Source organism: Erpetoichthys calabaricus, chromosome 9, assembly GCF_900747795.2.
Source record: "Erpetoichthys calabaricus chromosome 9, fErpCal1.3, whole genome shotgun sequence".
Classification (NCBI taxonomy): Eukaryota; Metazoa; Chordata; class Cladistia; order Polypteriformes; family Polypteridae; genus Erpetoichthys; species Erpetoichthys calabaricus.
The window spans coordinates 58,578,471-58,597,091 of record NC_041402.2 but is presented as its reverse complement, the minus strand read 5'-3'; the positions used below and the strand labels follow the sequence as shown (position 1 = coordinate 58,597,091).

At 39.0% G+C, this 18,621-nt stretch overlaps 1 protein-coding gene across 3 annotated transcripts in view; it reads left to right on the top strand.

Moving 5' to 3' along the window:
* Positions 1 to 17,001, top strand: part of phkb (phosphorylase kinase, beta) — a 190,984-nt gene extending 173,983 nt beyond the window's left edge. For all 3 annotated transcript variants that reach the window (XM_028809644.2, XM_028809645.2, XM_028809646.2), the window contains 2 exons: positions 5,533 to 5,673; positions 15,332 to 17,001. In XM_028809644.2, the coding sequence (XP_028665477.1) occupies positions 5,533 to 5,673; positions 15,332 to 15,469 (279 nt within the window). In that variant the 3' untranslated portion in view covers positions 15,470 to 17,001. The remainder of the gene's footprint in view (positions 1 to 5,532; positions 5,674 to 15,331) is intronic.
* The last annotated feature ends 1,620 nt before the right edge of the window (positions 17,002 to 18,621 follow it).

The window sequence follows — 18,621 nt, the reverse complement described above, 5'->3', positions numbered from 1 at the left end:
GCAACACACTTCTATAGACCCTGCATTTTTGTAAGACCCTCCAGCATCTGACCACGAGGATTTGATCAATCTCCTTCACCTCACCACAAGTATTGGAGTGTCAAGTCCAATGATGTGGCTCAGGGTGCTGAAACTAGGATCCACCAATCCGCAAAGACCTTTTGCAAAGTCGAGGAAAATGGAGCCACTTTCACCACGGTTGCCTACAAATGGGAACCGACACAATCCTCATAGCCAGCCCTGTCGGTCCCAGTGGTCGCATTGAAGTCACCCATGACCAGAGAAGTGTCCCCTTGCAAGCACCCATTAACCACCAAGCGAAGTTGTGAGTAAAATGTCTCCCTCACCGAGACATCACTCACCACAGGCAGAGCATACACTGAGACAACAGACAAGGCACCAAGAGAGTGCCTAAATCTGAGACTAATAATACGACCCCACACCAGTTCTGATCTCCAATGGTCCTGACCCCATTGGCTCTCCGATGGTTTTGACTCTTCCAGGAGTGGGTCTCCCAAGGGCTTTCCCCCATCCCCTTCGTAATGTGAGCAGCCTTTCTGTGGGTGGCTGCAGCAAAACTACTCCCACAGAGAGCAGAAAGGAGTCCTGTCTGTCACCTATGTCTCCTCATTGGCATATGTCTTCGGTATGACTTTAAACTGCATCCAGCCTTTCAAGCGGTCCTTCAACTTGCAGGGAAGCCATGGGGGTTGGTGGAAGGATTGGCACTCCAGCCACCATAAAAAAAACTTCATGCAGCTCTGAGATGTCAAACAGGACTTCATTGACTCCTTTACAATTTAATCTCATTGCATTTTATGAAGGTGAATCTTTGCTATATTTTGTCAAAACATCTTATGACCTATCTCGTCTTTTAAACTTATTTAAATCCCTTCAAACCCACTCAAGATTTAAATTAATTGGCACAAGCCCACTTTTTATCATTTAAAGCTATCAGTGAGCAGTATGCAATCCACTATACCAGTATGAAAATCCATCAAATATCTAGGGCTGGATTAATTTTTCCATCTTTAAATTCAACTGTGACTAATGATTTTTAGCGAGTAAGAATCTTTCACTGTCTGGTCCACACTCCCACTGTCGTTTTGTTCTAGGTTAGCTATCTGTGTTAACAAGGGATGAGTGAGACTTAACATAATCATTACTAGATTGGTCTACTCTCACACTTCAGGATTAAGACACCCACAGTGGTCCCATTGACACAGTTACATATGAGTAATGCTTAACTGCCTGTCATTCTGCAATATTCCACATAGGGTCCCATGTACATATGTAATGTTTGAGTGATGTATACGGTGCTTGTCATTCCTCAGTACCTGACACATGACCTCACTATCTCCAGCACTGACAATACACCGGTGTCCGTGAGAACCATGAATTCTCATAAACCTTTTGGTTATATGCAGCTTTCCAAACAACGGTGTCTTACTTCTACCGCACATGTTCTTCCTATTGAGGTGCAGTCACTTTCCCTTGATAAACCCTGCAAGGATGAGCAAATAGCAATCTCCCCTGCACCAGTTGCCCTTATATTTACTTTTACTTATCTTTAGTTTTACTACTTCAGTCACACTAAATATAAAGACAATGAATAGCAATGCAAAAGCAATATCTTATTTATTAAAGCATAATAATACCAATAGAAGACAGTATAGTAGAAAATAAAATAAATAGCAAAGCCTTGTTATATATAGCCTTAGAATGCTTACTAAAAATTATCAATGTCAAGGGGCGATGTTGTCTTGGTTGGCTTTATGATTGAGCAATCAATATGACATATGAGGCACACTCAGACATCCAGATGAACTGGTCTCTCTCTCTCTCCCCCTCTCTCTCATTCTGACATGTCTCAGTCTATGATCTTTGCTTCCTATGTCGTTCCTTCCTTCAGCCCTGTGAATGGGTTATGTTGAAATCACACGTGGGGTTCTGAGACATGTGACATTACACACATGTGATTGTCTAGCTATGCTGGTGATGTATGGCTCTGCCTAAAAGCTTTGATCCTGTATGTATCTATATAATATCTTACTGTATTCATTGTTTTTACCATTAAATTATAAATCTTGTCTGACCATTTTATGTAATAGCGCCATAAATTCCTTGGATAGCAAAAGTTATAAATTGCTGGTACAGCACAGAAAGAATGTGCTGTTGTATTTGGGTCATAAGTTATTAGTCCACAAGAGAGGAAGCTTTCAATGTAAATTGCCTCTGTACATTGATTACCTTAAGGGACCTGTACATTTCTTTGGAAATTAGTTGCTTTATAGTCTATCATGGTTCATTTGTGCAAAATAATATAAGCAGTCTGCAGTTTCAAAAAATGACAATTTTATTCTCCAGGGGCCTCACTTATAAAGCTTGCTTACGCACAAAAAGAGGCTTGAAATGTGTGTACGCAACTTCCCACACAAACATCGGGATATGTAAAAGAAAACATGACGGGGGAATGTGTGTATATTTAGGGCAACTCTGACCCCAGCATTTACAACATTTCAGAGAAACTGGGAAATGATGACAATCTTGATAAAGTAGGGAAATGCAACCAAACAAGGACTTGCATGCATTATTATAATATATTACAGCAATGACTCATTTATGTGAATTATATGATAATTTATTTCAATAAGCCATTATTATAATAAATGTTAATGTGACAAACATATTACATCTCAAAAGTTCTGAATATGATGTACATGCTATATTTCATTTCCCTCTTAAGAGGTCCAGTGCTGCTCATTTACACTGAAGACCTTTTTTAGTTTTTTGTCAGTTTATATAGCCTACCTGTTGTCACTTCTCAGGGAACTGGCCGAGTTAGGAATATTTCAGCAAGGCTTCACTCCATCATGCCCACTTTGCTGAAAGCCATTAGCTGACTGTGAAGGTGCTACATCTGTTTTTCAAATGGCATGGGTGTACATACTCAAAACATAACGTGTTTTTGCCAACATAAAAAGGAAATTTGCAGCAGTATCCGGTTCAACCTAAATAGCTTTTACATTCCATTAATGCAATCATATGTGATACCAAAATGAGACTGACAAATACAATAATTCCATGGCCTGGGTCAAGCCATGATTAATTTATTTTGTGCAGACTAGCTTTGGCAGATGCAATGGTACTGTACATGGTGGCAGGGTTGATGGTAAGGTAACTGAACCCTCAGTTTTTCATATGTTCTATACTATTCATTGTATCAGATACTGGCAACTACTGGTGCTGGCACCTTGCGCCTTTGCAGAAGAGAGGTGGTATAATACCATGCATGATGTTGTGCGCTCTGTTGCAGAGTGCAGGCAGGTGCTCTTGAATGCAGGTGGAGGGGTCTTGATGCGTCAGGAGAATAGTTGTTCTACCAGCCATGCAGCAACATCATGATTGCATATGTATTAGGTTGACTAACATCGAGGTGTGTTCAAGAATGCACATTTACAAAGTGATTCTGATTTATAAAGGGTAAGTTACGTAGAACTGTGAGTACATCAGATTTTATAAAACTGATTTTTGCTGTACATATTTTCTGTTTTCTTTGCATGCACTTATTTTCACACTTGTTAAGTTTTATAAATGATACCCCAGGACACTATCCTTAAGACGAATGTACTTCCTCGAGTTAATTATGCTAGTGCACTTGCACCCCTTACCATATGGAACAAGAGAAGGCCAGCAGTTAAACATCTTACTCTAATTAGACAAAGAGCAAAAGGAGGAATATCTTTACCAGACATGGAAGTATATCACTGGGCCTTTATACTGGCTGTTACCTATTGACAGTTCTTCTTCTTGGTTTTTAGTTAATTTTACCATTGCTTCTTCCAGACCTCTTTCTAATCTGCCTACTAACACGGTACAACACCCTAGTACCTTGGCCCAATAATTTCTTATGCATTTAGTATTTTGTATAAGATGGAAAAACAGTTGGATTTGTGTCCATACTGTTTTTTATATAATCCAACTCTGTTTATTGGAGGTAACCTAGTGTCCTTCCTAACGTAATCCAAGCGAGGCATCTCCACACTCAGATGCATTTTTGATGAGCATGGTCTTCGCACGTTTCAGTCCTTCATCTCCATCTATGATTTCTTTTTCATTCTTTTTTCTTTTTTTTACCTCCAACTTAGATCTGACCTTAAGGCTTATAAAATGGCATTATCTGTTCCACTAATTATACACATCAGTATCTCAGACTGTGAAACCAGGATTAGCCCTATAGGCAGTTTTGCGAGATACCTCACATCATACTTTGCTTTTCAGTCTATCTGGCAATGTGATCTTTCTGTGACCTCTCCTCTCCGATAATCTATTATTTTTAAAAGCATTACTATTTGTGTTAAACACCTCAATACTCAAAATATCCAATTAAAATTTGCACACAGATTATATTCCATTCTATGTAAACAATTTATTATGGGTTTTGCCATGTGTGTCAATCTGGGGCATTAGGCACTTTTCTTCACTTGTTTTAGAAGTGTCCTATCCATGGCTGAGTGGTGGCTTTGAGGCTAGGGCTCTGCACTTGAATCCCATAAATGCCAGAATTGACTCTACTCCGTTGGGCTCTTGAGCAAGGCCTTGACCTGCAGTTGCTGCATACTGGGTATGACGTTAACCTACATCCAGCACTGCAAGCATGTCCTCCAACTTACAGGTAAAACATGATGATTCGTTTCAGGATTGGCACTCTAGCCACTGTAAAACCTCACACTGTTTCAGTGTGGTGCTGAGGTGTCACCTGCTGCACTCAGGTCCCAATCTAGGTGGTTCTTAATTTGGTGGGTGTGAGCTATCAGGGCTTGCTCCAGACCTCTCTATCCATTCTCGTTTTTGGTCCAAGGTTGCCTTTTTTCTGTCTTCTTTTGTTGCTACCAGATGTGTTAAAGACTTGCCTCATTTTCTTCTGTTCAGTCTTCTTTCTCATGGAATCTTCTTCAACAAAGATTATTCTCCCTCAGCTTTCTTGCTGCTAAACCTGTTTGAATAACCTACTGGAAAGCCATTAACAGACATTTGGACATAAACCCAGCATACGCAAACTTAATTAGAACATGTTCATAATAAATAAAACGTTACAACCTGTAACCCCCACCATCGTCCGCCACCACCCCAACGAATTGTGCTATATATTGCCTTTGATTCTTGTAAGTCTAAGCATTATCCTCTGATGAAGGCTCCTGGTAGGAGCTGAAAGCTCAGGAATAAAAACTACTTTATGATACAGGATTCATTTTTTTCTCCCTTTGTGGATCTCCAGCTGCATATATGCAAACCGTATCACAGACCTTCGCTTCCATATATATATATATATATATATATATATATATATATATATATATATATATAAAATCTATAATGTCATTATAAAACAAAAGTGGCTTTGCTTAGTCGTCTTGTACTGCTCACAAAGATTATCCTTCAAGAAGCTTGACAAAATTAATATTTTATTTAATGGAATCTAGCAATGAATGGACTATTTATTTTAATATTTTCTATTCTTGCCATTTATAGTTACTGATGGTTGTATCCATTGTCCTGGAAAGAAACCCTGAACTGGAGTTTCAAAATAAGGTGGACCTGGATAAACTAGTTAAGGAGGCATTTAATGACTTTCAGAAGGACAGAAGCAGACTAGATGGGATAGAAAAAGGGGTGAGTATATAACAAGACTGCTCAAAGGCATTATTGAACAATTCAATATAAATTTATCAAAAACTGACTCTTGCTCATACACTTATTTTTTTCTGTTGGCAAGTAGCAGAATAAATTAACAGTCAGAATGTAACTGTCCTGATATCATCCGGTAGTTCATTTTTATTCTTTGCCTTTTCAATTCCATGGTCAGTATCTGATCCAATAAATTAATTTTGTGTGTGGTTATTAATTTTCCATTATTAAAATTAGCATATGTTTTGTGTTTTTTCTTTCTCTTAGTATAGGAAAAAGGTGCTTTTGCTAATGTGATTATTAAGGGAATACTCAAAACAAAAATTATATTTTTTATGTGTTACTTTATCCCATGTAGTTTGTAGTGATGCAGAGAAAAATGTTGAATCTCTTGTTCTTATGCAGTATGGAGAGAGAAAAAACTTTGATAAAAGAGAAACCAATAGTGACCAATGCTGTACAGTGGCAAATGATGGGAAAACATTCATGGAAAAAAGAACTTACATTAGTTGTGTTGCATAATCCACATATCCTGTGCTCAAAACATGGAAAACACACATTTTTGCTAAAATATTGTTAAATATGTATTTATGGAATTATCAGAGGGCCTCCTTTTGAAGTGATGTTTCCCACCCAACATGCTACAGTATAGAAAATCACACTGGTCACCACAGAGTGGTGTGAACATTGTTAAAGGAACACAGTGGCTTAAGAAAAAGAGCCTGCTTTGCCCTTTCTTACTGTATATAGTATAAGACCAGTCCATCCTGTCACTGATGTGGACTCCAAGTACTTGTAAGAGTGGACCACGTCTACATCCACTTTCTGAATGCTGACCAGACATAGAGGGTCTTTTGTGCAGTGAAAGTCATTCACATGTTCCCTGTTTTTAGTGATGTTATGTTGCAAACAATTCCTTCTACACCAAAAGCAAAGTTCTCCACCTAACCCCTATACTATTTTTCATCCTCTATTTCGATACAGAATCATCTGAGAATTTCTGCAAGTGATATGACCTAGTATTATATTTATACTCTGAGGTGTAACAGATTAAAGAGAAACGTGTTGGTTACATCCATATCTGAGACCCAGTCCTTGAGCCTCACAAACTGCAGTCTGTTGGAGAGTTAGTCCATTATCCAAGACTCCATATGTTCATCAATCTGCTTATCTCTGAGCTTACCCCTTAACAAGGGATGGCTAGATGATATTGAAGGCACTGGAGAAATCAAAAAACATAATCCTCACAGTGCTGCAATCAAAAAAGTTATTGGAAACCTCTTGGCACATGTCCTTTCAATCTAAATAGTGTTATTTATAAAAAAAATAATAATATTCATTTATTACCCAGTGTAAACATGCATAAAGTATAAAAATTTACTGATAGTAAATAGAATAATAAAAAGTAGTAATAATTGTTTTCAAGGCAGTATCACTGTGGGATGTAAATAAAAATAATAATTTAAAAATGTATTGCATTTACAAATGTGCTATGCCAAATATTTTAACAATATATGTTGTAAATATTGCATATTATAACTCTTTAAAATTATACAAATTAGGTATTAAGTCAATATTGAATCATTAAATACAAACAAATATCAAATGCAAAAAAATAAAATTAGAAAAACAAAAATCGCAAGAGTCTTCAAATAAATTAAATTACAACATTGTTTAAAGTATTACAAATGTAAACTGCTCAAAAAAATTAAAGGAACACTTTGAAAACACATCAGATGTCAATGGGAAAAAAATCCTGCTGGATATCTATACTGATATGGACTGGGTAATGTGTTAGGAACGAAAGGATGCCACATTGTTTGATGGAAATTAAAATTATCAAACTACAGAGAGCTGAATTCAAAGACACCCCGAAAATCAAAGTGAAAAAATGATGCGGCAAGCTAGTCCATTTTGCCGAAATTTAAGTGCAGCAACTCAAAATCATACTCAGTAGTTTGTATGGCCCCCACATGCTTGTATGCCTGCCTGACAACGTTGGGGCACGCTTCTAATAATACGGCGGATGGTGTCCCGGAGGATCTCCTCCCAGATCTGGACCAGGGCATCACTGAGCTCCTGAAAAGTCTGAGGTGCAACCTGGTAGCGTCAGATGGACCAAAACATAATGTCACAGAGGTGTTCTATTGGATTTAGGTCAGGCAAGCGTGGGGCCAGTCAATGGTATCAATTCCTTCATCCTCCAGGAACTGCCTGCATACTCTCACCACATGAGGCCGGGCATTGTCGTGCACCAGGAGGAACCCAGGACCCACTGCACCAGCATAGCGTCTGACAATGGGTCCAAGGATTTCATCCCAATACCTAATGGCAGTCAAGGTACTGTTGTCTAGCCTGTAGAGGTCTGTTTGTCCCTCTATGGTTATGCCTCCCCAGACCATCACTGACCCACCACCAAACCATTCATGCTGAACGATGTTACAGATAGCATAATGTTCTCCATGACTTCTATCCTTTCACATCTGTCACATGTGCTCAGGGTGAACCTGCTCTCATCTGTGAAATGCACAGGGCATTAGTGGTTGACCTGCCAATTCTGGTTTTCTATGACAAATGCCAATCGAGCTCCATGGTGCCCGGCAGTGAGCACAGGGCCCACTAGAGGATGTCTGGCCCTCAGGCCACCCTCATGAAGTCTGTTTCTGATTGGTCAGAGACATTCACACCAGTGGCCTGCTGGAGGTCATTTTGTAGGGCTCTGGCAGTGCTCATCCTTTTCCTCCTTGCCCAAACGAGCAAATACCGGTCCTGCTGATGGGTTACAGACCTTCTACGGCCCTGTCCAGCTCTCCTAGAGTAAACTGCCTGTCTCTTGGAATCTCCTCCATGACCATGAGACTGTGCTGGGAGACACAGCAAACCTTCTGGTAATGGCACATATTGATGTGCCATCATGGAAAAGTTGGACTACCTGTGCAGCCTCTATAGGGTCCAGGTATTGCCTCATGCTACCAGTAGTGACACTGACTGTAGCCAAATGCTAAACTAGTGAAAAAACAGTCAGAAAAGATGAGGAGGGAAAAATGTCAGTGGCCTCCACCTGTTAAACCATTCCTGTTTAGGGGGGTCCTCTCATTGTTGCCCCTCTAGTGTACCTATTGTTAATTTCATTAACACCAAAGCAGCTGAAACTGATTAACAACCCCCTCTGCTACTTAACTGACCAGATCAATATTCCAGAAGTTTCATTGACTTGATGCTATACTCTGATTAAAAAAGTGTTCATTTAATTTTTTGAGCAGTGTATATTAAGCTGTAACAGCTACCAACAGGTCGGGTCAGGTTGGAGAGCGTGCCCTGGTTGGCCACCCCCAGGCAGACACGAGGCCCAGTCCCACCCTTCCGGAAATTACCATCTATCTGCCACATACAGGTGTTATGTGGGTGTCCCCTTGCCCTGGTCCAGCCTCCCAGGCCTCCAACAATGAGGATCCTGTGAGCCAGATCACCCTCGGGGAATGCACCACATGGCCGCAGTGCCATAACTGACACTCTCTCACAGTGCAGGTAATGTGCCTCATTCGGGACTCCGTAAAACCGCTCTTTCAACACAAAGTCAAACCAGCAGTACCCAAGGATTCTGCAAAGAGAGACAGTCCAGTCTTCATCTTAGGTCACTCTGTAGCATCCATGTCTAGCAAAACAGGAAGCACCAGGCATCTAAAGACTTGGACATTTGTCCTTTTGCAAATATATCAGGAGCACCACACACCCCTTTCCAGCGACCTCATGGCCTCGCAGTCTGTCTTCTGACTTCATAGGAAGAGTCACCAGTGACATGAATGTCGCTGCCGAGGTAAGCTCTCGACAAGGTTGACACTCTCTCTGCAGACAGCCACACAGTTGATGGTTGTGCCCAAGAGGTCATTACAGGCCTGGATCTTGGTTTTTGTCCAGGACACTCGCAAGCCTAGACACTCAGACTCCTCGTTCAGTCTCTCAAGAGCCCCAATCAGAGCTTCCATTGACTCTGTGAAGATCACAGCATCGTTGGCAAAGTCAAGATCAGTGAATCTTTCTTCACCAACAGATGCCCCACAGCTGCTGGACCCCACAACCTGGCTCCTCACCCAGTCCATGCAAGCTTTGAGGCGAGTAACGAGCAAGAACACACCCCTGAAGAACCCCAGAATCAACTGGAAAAAATGCAGAGGTTCTGTCTCCACTCTGAACAGCACTCACAGTACCAATGTATAGGCCAGCCATGATATCCATCAACTTTGGGGGATCCCGCAAAGTCTCACGATGTTCCACAGGGCAGCTTTGTGAAAATCAACAAAGGCTGCAAAGAGACTCTGCTGATATTTGTGTTTGAGCTCCATGAGAACCCTCAGCGCCAGGATGTGGTCGATGGTAGACTTCTTAGGAGTAAAACCAGACTGCTCCAGTCGCTGGTAGGTGAGCAAGTGATCATGGATCCTACTGTAGCTGCCGCAATCCAGGCGATCACCCTTCCCTTTCCAGATAGGAATGACAAGTCCCGTCTTCCAGTCAGTTGGGAATATGACTCTCTCCCAAATGGAAGCAAAGATTGATTGCAATGCAAGGAGGACAGCTTTACCAGCAGCCTGGAGAAGTTCAGCCCAGATACCACAGGTCCCTGCAGCCTTCCCTACTCTCAGATGGTTCACCAGCTGTATAATCTCAGTGAAACTGGGTGATTCACATCTAATTGGAGGATCAGCATCAAGGACTCAGAGATGTCCAGCATTCTAGCCTGGAGGATCAGCTTTAAACTGCTGCTCAAAGTAGCCATCCCAGCAGGTCACAATTGTAGCGTCATCCATAAGGACCACTCCATCTCCTGTCCTGATTGTGGCTCTCTGAGGAAGACTCAGATGTATGTAATGCTTTGATTCCCCTGTAAGCAGGACATAGGTCACTAGACCAAAGATAGTGAGTTACTTGCTCACAGATTCCTCTAATAAACACCTTCTTATCTGCCCTAAGAGCCCTCGCAGCCCTCGAGGAACATGAAATCACTTTCACCATGGTCACCAGACCCATGGAAACCGACACAATCCTCATAGCTAGCCAGTGGTTGCATTGAAAGTGCCTTAATCTGAGTCTAATAATATGTTTGTTGAAAAGAGTGACATCAGACATCATCGGAAAGAGCTGATCCGCCACAAAAACAGCTACTCCTTAAGTATGACAGCCATCAGAGTGATCAGACCAATAAAAGGTGTACCCACCTACAATGATCTGGCCAGTCCCAAGTCTGCGCACCTCAGAGAGTGCCACCACTGAAATTTGGAGTTGACAGAGATCCTCCTACTGCAGAGGAAGATGATCATCATGCCGGAGAGACCAGACGTTCCATGGGCCTACCTAGATGGGCTGCCTCAAATTGGGACCCGAGTGCTGCCATGCACCAGGTGACACCTCAGTACCACACCAGTTCTGATTCCTAACAGGCCTGACCCCATTGGCTCTCTGGTAATTTTGATACTTTCAGGACTGAAGATGAGTCCTCTTTATAATGCAAGCAATCTTCCTATGGGTGACTGCAGCAGAGCTACTCCCGTGGGAAGCAGAAAGGATTCCTGTTTGTTGTTTCAGAGCTGCTTTAAGTTTTTTATGGTGGCTGGAGTGTCAATCATGCCACAACCCCCAAGTTTCTGTTTTTGAGGAAATTACAGCAGTAAAATAAATAAAGAATAAGAAGGGGCCACATTCAAAACATCTAGAAGCACTTAGTTTTGTGTGAACAGGATGCAGGATCATGTTCTATTTATCACAAGTCTTTCAAGATGGACTTGCATCATTTAAATGCACGGTGTTAAATCTCAGTTGACATAATTATTTACAATCTGTCAGCAGTAATTGTCTTTGACAAAGAATTAAACATCCTAGGAGTGACAACTGATTATACTTTTTCTTGTTGGAAGCTAAAATTAAACTGATTTTAATGGCATTCCTTTTTCAACTTGTTTATGGTCTCTAGTGCACCATGATTAAGGAAAAAAGCAAGCAAAACAGAACAAGTTGGCTGAAGGTCCATAAACCCTACTTTTCTTTTTAGTTTTGCAGTTTAACATAAAAGTTTTTTTTCTTTTTAAGAGATAATGTTGCTCTGTCACCATTTGACTCTGTTTTCCCACAAGCGCATGTGTTAATAAAAAAAGTTATAACTTTTTAGTACATAAGTAGTGGTGCTAATTAACGTAATGCCAAGAAACATAAAATACATTTTAAAAGCTGTTATCATTTTAATGAAAAATGTACATTATCTGCGGTGGGTTGGCACCCTGCCCGGGATTGGTTCCTGCCTTGTGCCCTGTGTTGGCTGGGATTGGCTCCAGCAGACCCCCGTGACCCTGTGTTCGGATTCAGCGGGTTGGAAAATGGATGGAGTGTACATTATAACTTGCCTAATATACTGTTTTGGTTATAATCATTTATATTTTTAGTCTACATGTAGTGATATTTACGCTTGTACCTAGAGATAGCTGCTTCTTGGTTTGTTGTAAGTTCTGACCTTCTTTAGAATCAAGCCTATTGCCCCATTGCTGATACATTCATTTGTATAGTGGAGGCTGTGGTCTCACAAACCTTTCAAAGATGTCATTTTTATAAATGTACAATAAATATTTTCTCTTGAGACAAAAGAAAATCAATTACACAGCAGTCAGCTTTTTAGCATGGTGAAACATCTTGGACATCTTTGGCATCTCAAATAAATGACTCACAGTCTAGGTTAAAGACTTGGCCCATTAATTAATTGTTTTCACATTAGTATGTGTTTAATTCCAAGTGCAGTATAAATGTGATTTTAGTTATTAGTAATTTTTTAGTCCCTTTATAGTGAATGTCATGATACAGATTGAAACATATCCTTCAGGATTTCAGTGAAATTTGTATAGCAGTCATTATTAGTGTAAAAATATATTGACAATAGTAAAATATTAATTTATTTTCATTTTGATCCCAGTAGCAATTGGTAGCCAGTACAAGTAGTGTAGCAGAGGAGTAGTGTTAGTGTCAGAAGTGATGTATCACAAGTATATCCACCATGCAGTAGAATTCTCGAATTGATCAGATGTTAGTTGCAGGAAATTGCAGTAGTAAAGCTGGAAGTTGGTAAAGTTTGAAGAGAAGTATCTAGGTGACATAAAAAAGATGCAACAGGACAGGGTCATTAAAGAAATATGTAGAGTGAAGAAAAGTCATCTAGTAAGATGGCGAATTTTCTTTCTGAAGGCTAAAGTGTCATTTTACATTCTGATAATGCAATGTGCCAGTTTATAGTCCTCCTTAAAGTGTTAATGCACCTCACAACTTGAAATACAAGTGGCTGCCAAAAACTACTAACTTACTAAGTGTGACGTTCATCTTAACATTAGGTGATAAGCATATTGTTTATAATTTCATATATCATTTTTAAGTCATATTCATTTAAAACATCCTTCTTCTCTTTCAGTATTGAACTATGCCCACACATGTCCATTTGTATTATTTTGTCCCTAAAAGACAACTTTGTTATGCATTAAAACATACATTCTCTAATTATAAATTAATGACAAAGAGTTAATATAGTAGTGCTTGTTTTTGCAGTAGATAGTTAACCACTCTTTTTCTTCGTTGCCCAACTATTTGGTAACAATGGTGTGACAATAAATGTTCTGGTTCCAGATTCATCAAGTCTACACATAGACATTTTGTATCAGTGTTATTTTAATTAACTTGCTATTCTTTCTTGAAAATAAAACCAAATTTCTCTTTATATGCATTTCTTGTAATCTGTACTCAGTAAGATCCATGGTCATAATTTCAGATTAAATTTGTATACTTGCTTCACTCATTTAATTTTTTTTTTCTTTTTCTGTGACCTAAAGCAAACATTGAAATTTTATAAAATGTATAGAACACTCTGTGGTAGCTCTTTCACATTTAATGAGTTTGATATACAGTGGTGTGAAAAACTATTTGCCCCCTTCCTGATTTCTTATTCTTTTGCATGTTTGTCACACAAAATGTTTCTGATCATCAAACACATTTAACCATTAGTCAAATATAACACAAGTAAACACAAAATGCAGTTTGTAAATGGTGGTTTTTATTATTTAGGGAGAAAAAAAAATCCAAACCTACATGGCCCTGTGTGAAAAAGTAATTGCCCCCTGAACCTAATAACTGGTTGGGCCACCCTTAGCAGCAATAACTGCAATGAAGCGTTTGCGATAACTTGCAATGAGTCTTTTACAGCGCTCTGGAGGAATTTTGGCCCACTCATCTTTGCAAAATTGTTGTAATTCAGCTTTATTTGAGGGTTTTCTAGCATGAACCGCCTTTTTAAGGTCATGCCATAGCATCTCAATTGGATTCAGGTCAGGACTTTGACTAGGCCACTCCAAAGTCTTCATTTTGTTTTTCTTCAGCCATTCAGAGGTGGATTTGCTGGTGTGTTTTGGGTCATTGTCCTGTTGCAGCACTCAAGATCGCTTCAGCTTGAGTTGACGAACAGATGGCCGGACATTCTCCTTCAGGATTTTTTGGTAGACAGTAGAATTCATGGTTCCATCTATCACAGCAAGCCTTCCAGGTCCTGAAGCAGCAAAACAACCCCAGACCATCACACTACCACCACCATATTTTACTGTTGGTATGATGTTCTTTTTCTGAAATGCTGTGTTCCTTTTACGCCAGATGTAACGGGACATTTGCCTTCCAAAACGTTCAACTTTTGACTCATCATTCCACAAGGTATTTTCCCAAAAGTCTTGGCAATCATTGAGATGTTTCTTAGCAAAATTGAGACGAGCCCTAATGTTCTTTTTGCTTAACAGTGGTTTGCGTCTTGGAAATCTGCCATGCAGGCCGTTTTTGCGCAGTCTCTTTCTTATGGTGGAGTCGTGAACACTGACCTTAATTGAGGCAAGTGAGGCCTGCAGTTCTTTAGACATTGTCCTGGGGTCTTTTGTGACCTCTCAGATGAGTCGTCTCTGCGCTCTTGGGGTAATTTTGGTCGGCCGGCCACTCCTGGGAAGGTTCACCACTGTTCCATGTTTTTGCCATTTGTGGATAATGGCTCTCACTGTGGTTCGCTGGAGTCCCAAAGCTTTAGAAATGGCTTTATAACCTTTACCAGACTGATAGATCTCAATTACTTCTGCTCTCATTTGTTCCTGAATTTCTTTGGATCTTGGTATGATGTCTAGCTTTTGAGGTGCTTTTGGTCTACTTCTCTGTGTCAGGCAGCTCCTATTTAAGTGATTTCTTGATTGAAACAGGTGTGGCAGTAATCAGGCCTGGGGGTGGCTACGGAAATTGAACTCAGGTGTGATACACCACAGTTAGGTTATTTTTTAACAAGGGGGCAATTACTTTTTCACACAGGGCCATGTAGGTTTGGATTTTTTTTCTCCCTAAATAATAAAAACCATCATTTAAAAACTGCATTTTGTGTTTACTTGTGTTATATTTGACTAATGGTTAAATGTGTTTGATGATCAGAAACATTTTGTGTGACAAACATGCAAAAGAATAAGAAATCAGGAAGGGGGCAAATAGTTTTTCACACCACTGTAACTATGTGGTAATTAATAGATCTTGCATAGACCAAGCAGCTGTTTATCAAGTGTTAAATAAAATATTAAAATCTGAACTGTTTGTTGCCTAGGATGATATGACTTCATTATACAATACAGCTCCGCTGGGGAAAAGAGGAACTTCAAGCTATTTGACAAAGGCAGTGATGAATGCTTTGCTTGAGGGCGAGATCAAACCAAGTAATGACGACCCATGTACTGTCAGCTAAATAAAACGTGCATCTGAAGATCTTTCAATTGCAGGAAAACTCTGCAGGTGAAATGTGTGAGATGTAATATTGTAGAACTCTGAAGTGTTAAAGTAGCTTGATCTTGGCTGTTTTGTCAGTATGGAAATTATGTTATTTAAAAATGCTAAAATGTTTTGTTTAAAACAGCTAGGGGTACTTGATAGAAAACACTTGAAGAGCAATTGAATAAATTATAACTGTTTAGAACTGGATAATCTCATTAACATCTATATACTGATTACTTCCTCATGCCAATCACAGAGTTATAATGAAATATGAAAACACAAATATATAACCAGATAAAAATGAAAATGTTTTATTTTTTATTTTCTCATATTTATAGTCCAGAATAAAAAATCATATATAAAGGCAGTTGTTTACAATTTTTGCCCATTATTTGAATAGCAATTTTAACTCTAACATTCTGTGGTTGAAAAGAAGTAGTCTTATTCATCAGTTTATGCTTATCATGTTATTGTTTCAGAACCATGAACCATAGTATCACACTTTTTAATCATTTGATGGTATTGAACTTCTCCAAATGTAGTTTCCATGTGTTAATTGTGCTTACACACATGCTTTATATATATATATTTTTTTTTTTTTTTATAAAAGCCTGTTTTTCAGTCACAATTCCATGCCACAGACTTTACTATAATTATGATAAAGGTATATTTTAAGCTTCTTGTGAAGTTCTTTGTGTTTAGTTGATTAAAGGGTTTCCAGAGTCTAATATGCAAGCTTGAAGATTTATGATAGTTTTTAATGTTCCTGGAAATATAGAACAACCCTGAAAAATAAGTAGTAGGCTTGAAGGTCTATCATAGTTAATTGGCATTAGCATTACTTTTTGACAGATTTGACCAGATTTAGAACATCTGATGAAAAAGAGCACATGAATGAAATCTTGACAGCTTAAATATCTCTATATACAGTCTGTTCTTCCGTAACATCTGTTACCAGTGAATGATAAAACACGTCAGCATTTCACTTGAAAAGCCTTTATCCCAACAAAAGCAACTTACTGAAATCAGAGACATTTTCTGGAAATTTACTTGTGTATGAATCATTTGAAAAATGTAAAATAAAGTGGATAAATAAGGTTTTTGAAAACTACATCAAAATCAGAGTATTTTGAGCATTTACCTCTTTTTCAGAATTAACCATGTAAGTGTCATGATGAGTATGATCTTGTTCATGTTCTTGTGATTAAAATTCATCAGTGCTGACAGAATTCTACAAGTTGAAAACAGTAACCTTAAAATGATTGTAGATTTTCTAAATGTAAAAGACAATTGTATGGAATTATTTATTACAACTTTATTGTCAGATATAGCCTCATTGATAAAGAAAGAATGTAGGTTTACTGTATCAGGTTTTTCCTTCTCTAGCAAGATCATTTTTAAATCATGTATATTGTTCTGTTAGGGTAGGATCTTGTATAATGCCATTGGTTTGGAATAAAAAGAATGTATACTGGTTTGTGCATAAATAAACATATTCAGAACTTATCCTAGAGTGGTTGTAATTCATTTGTGCCTATGCAGTTTTTAGCTGAACACCAGCTAGTAAGTATTTATATGATTCTCACTTATTTGTGACTTTTAATCTTGATAGCTAAGACGTTGAATCCATTTAGCCTTTTTTTTTTTTTTGCACCAATAAACACTGAATACCATTCTTAAAATATAGTGAAAGTTATATTGGAATTGTTAATTCACATGTCTGCAGCAGAAGAGGGGAAAATGGAGAGTACTGAGTTATTATTCCGCCATTTAGGCTTGTTTATAGAAAGGACAAAACAGCCATCAAGAAAGGAGACTGAGCAGTCTAGCAGCTGACACTGAGAGAAAGTGACAGTTGACAGGACCTAATGAAAAAATAGGTAGATCCGGAAGGAAGGAGGATACTTCTGAAATTGTTGTATATGTAGAAGTTAAAATATCCATTAGCCTATGAAAAGCAAGCCAGAATTTGCACTAAATAATTTATTTTTTGACAGCCACTTGTTCTCATTTGCCTTTTTTCGCTTCAAACAGGATCAAAATTTTAAATATACTAAAATGAAAGGAAATGTACAAGTTTACAAGTTTCTTGAACATAAGCAAACATTTTCTTTTGCAAATAAAAATTGAGCAATTCACAAGTTAGTCAGTCAAAAATTACCTTAGTGTCTGCAATCAGCTATAAGTACTCTAAATGTTGTTATATTTGTCTTTATTTATTACCTTGGAAATTACAGTGATCCCTCGCTATATCGCGCTTCGCCTTTCGTGGCTTCACTCCATCGCAGATTTTATATGTAAGCATATTTAAATACATATCGCGGATTTTTTGCTGGTTCGCGGATTTCTGCGGACAATGGGTCTTTTAATTTCTGGTACATGCTTCCTCAGTTGGTTTGCCCAGTTGATTTCATACAAGGGACGCTTTGGCAGATGGCTGAGAAGCTAGATTGCTTACTTTTCTCTCTCTCTTGCGCTGACTTTCTCTGATCCTGACGTATGGGGATTGAGCAGGGGGGCTGTTCGCACACCTAGACGATACGGACGCTCGTCTAAAAATGCTGAAAGATTATCTTCACGTTGCTATCTTTTGTGCAGCTGCTTCCTGAAACGACATGCTGCACGGTGCTTCGCATACTTAAAAGCTCGAAGGGCACGTATTGATTTTTGACTGAGAAACAAACTCTGTCTCTCTCTATCTCTCTATCTCTCTCTCTCTCTCTCCCTGCTCCTGACGGAGGGGGTGTGAGCTGCCGCCTTCAACAGCTTTGTGCCGCGGTGCTTCGCATACTTAAAAGCCAAACAGCCCTATTGATTTGTTTGCTAGAGATTGTTTTCTCTATCTATGTGACATTCTGTGCTCCTGACACGCACTCCTTTGAAGAGGAAGATATGTTTGCATTCTTTTAATTGTGAGACAGAACTGTCATCTCTGTCTTGTCATGGAGCACAGTTTAAACTTTTGAAAAAGAGACAAATGTTTGCAGTGTTTGAATAACGTTCCTGTCTCTCTACAACCTCCTGTGTTTCTGCGCAAATCTGTGACCCAAGCATGACCATATAAAAATAACCATATAAACATATGGTTTCTACTTCGCGGATTTTCTTATTTCGCGGGTGGCTCTG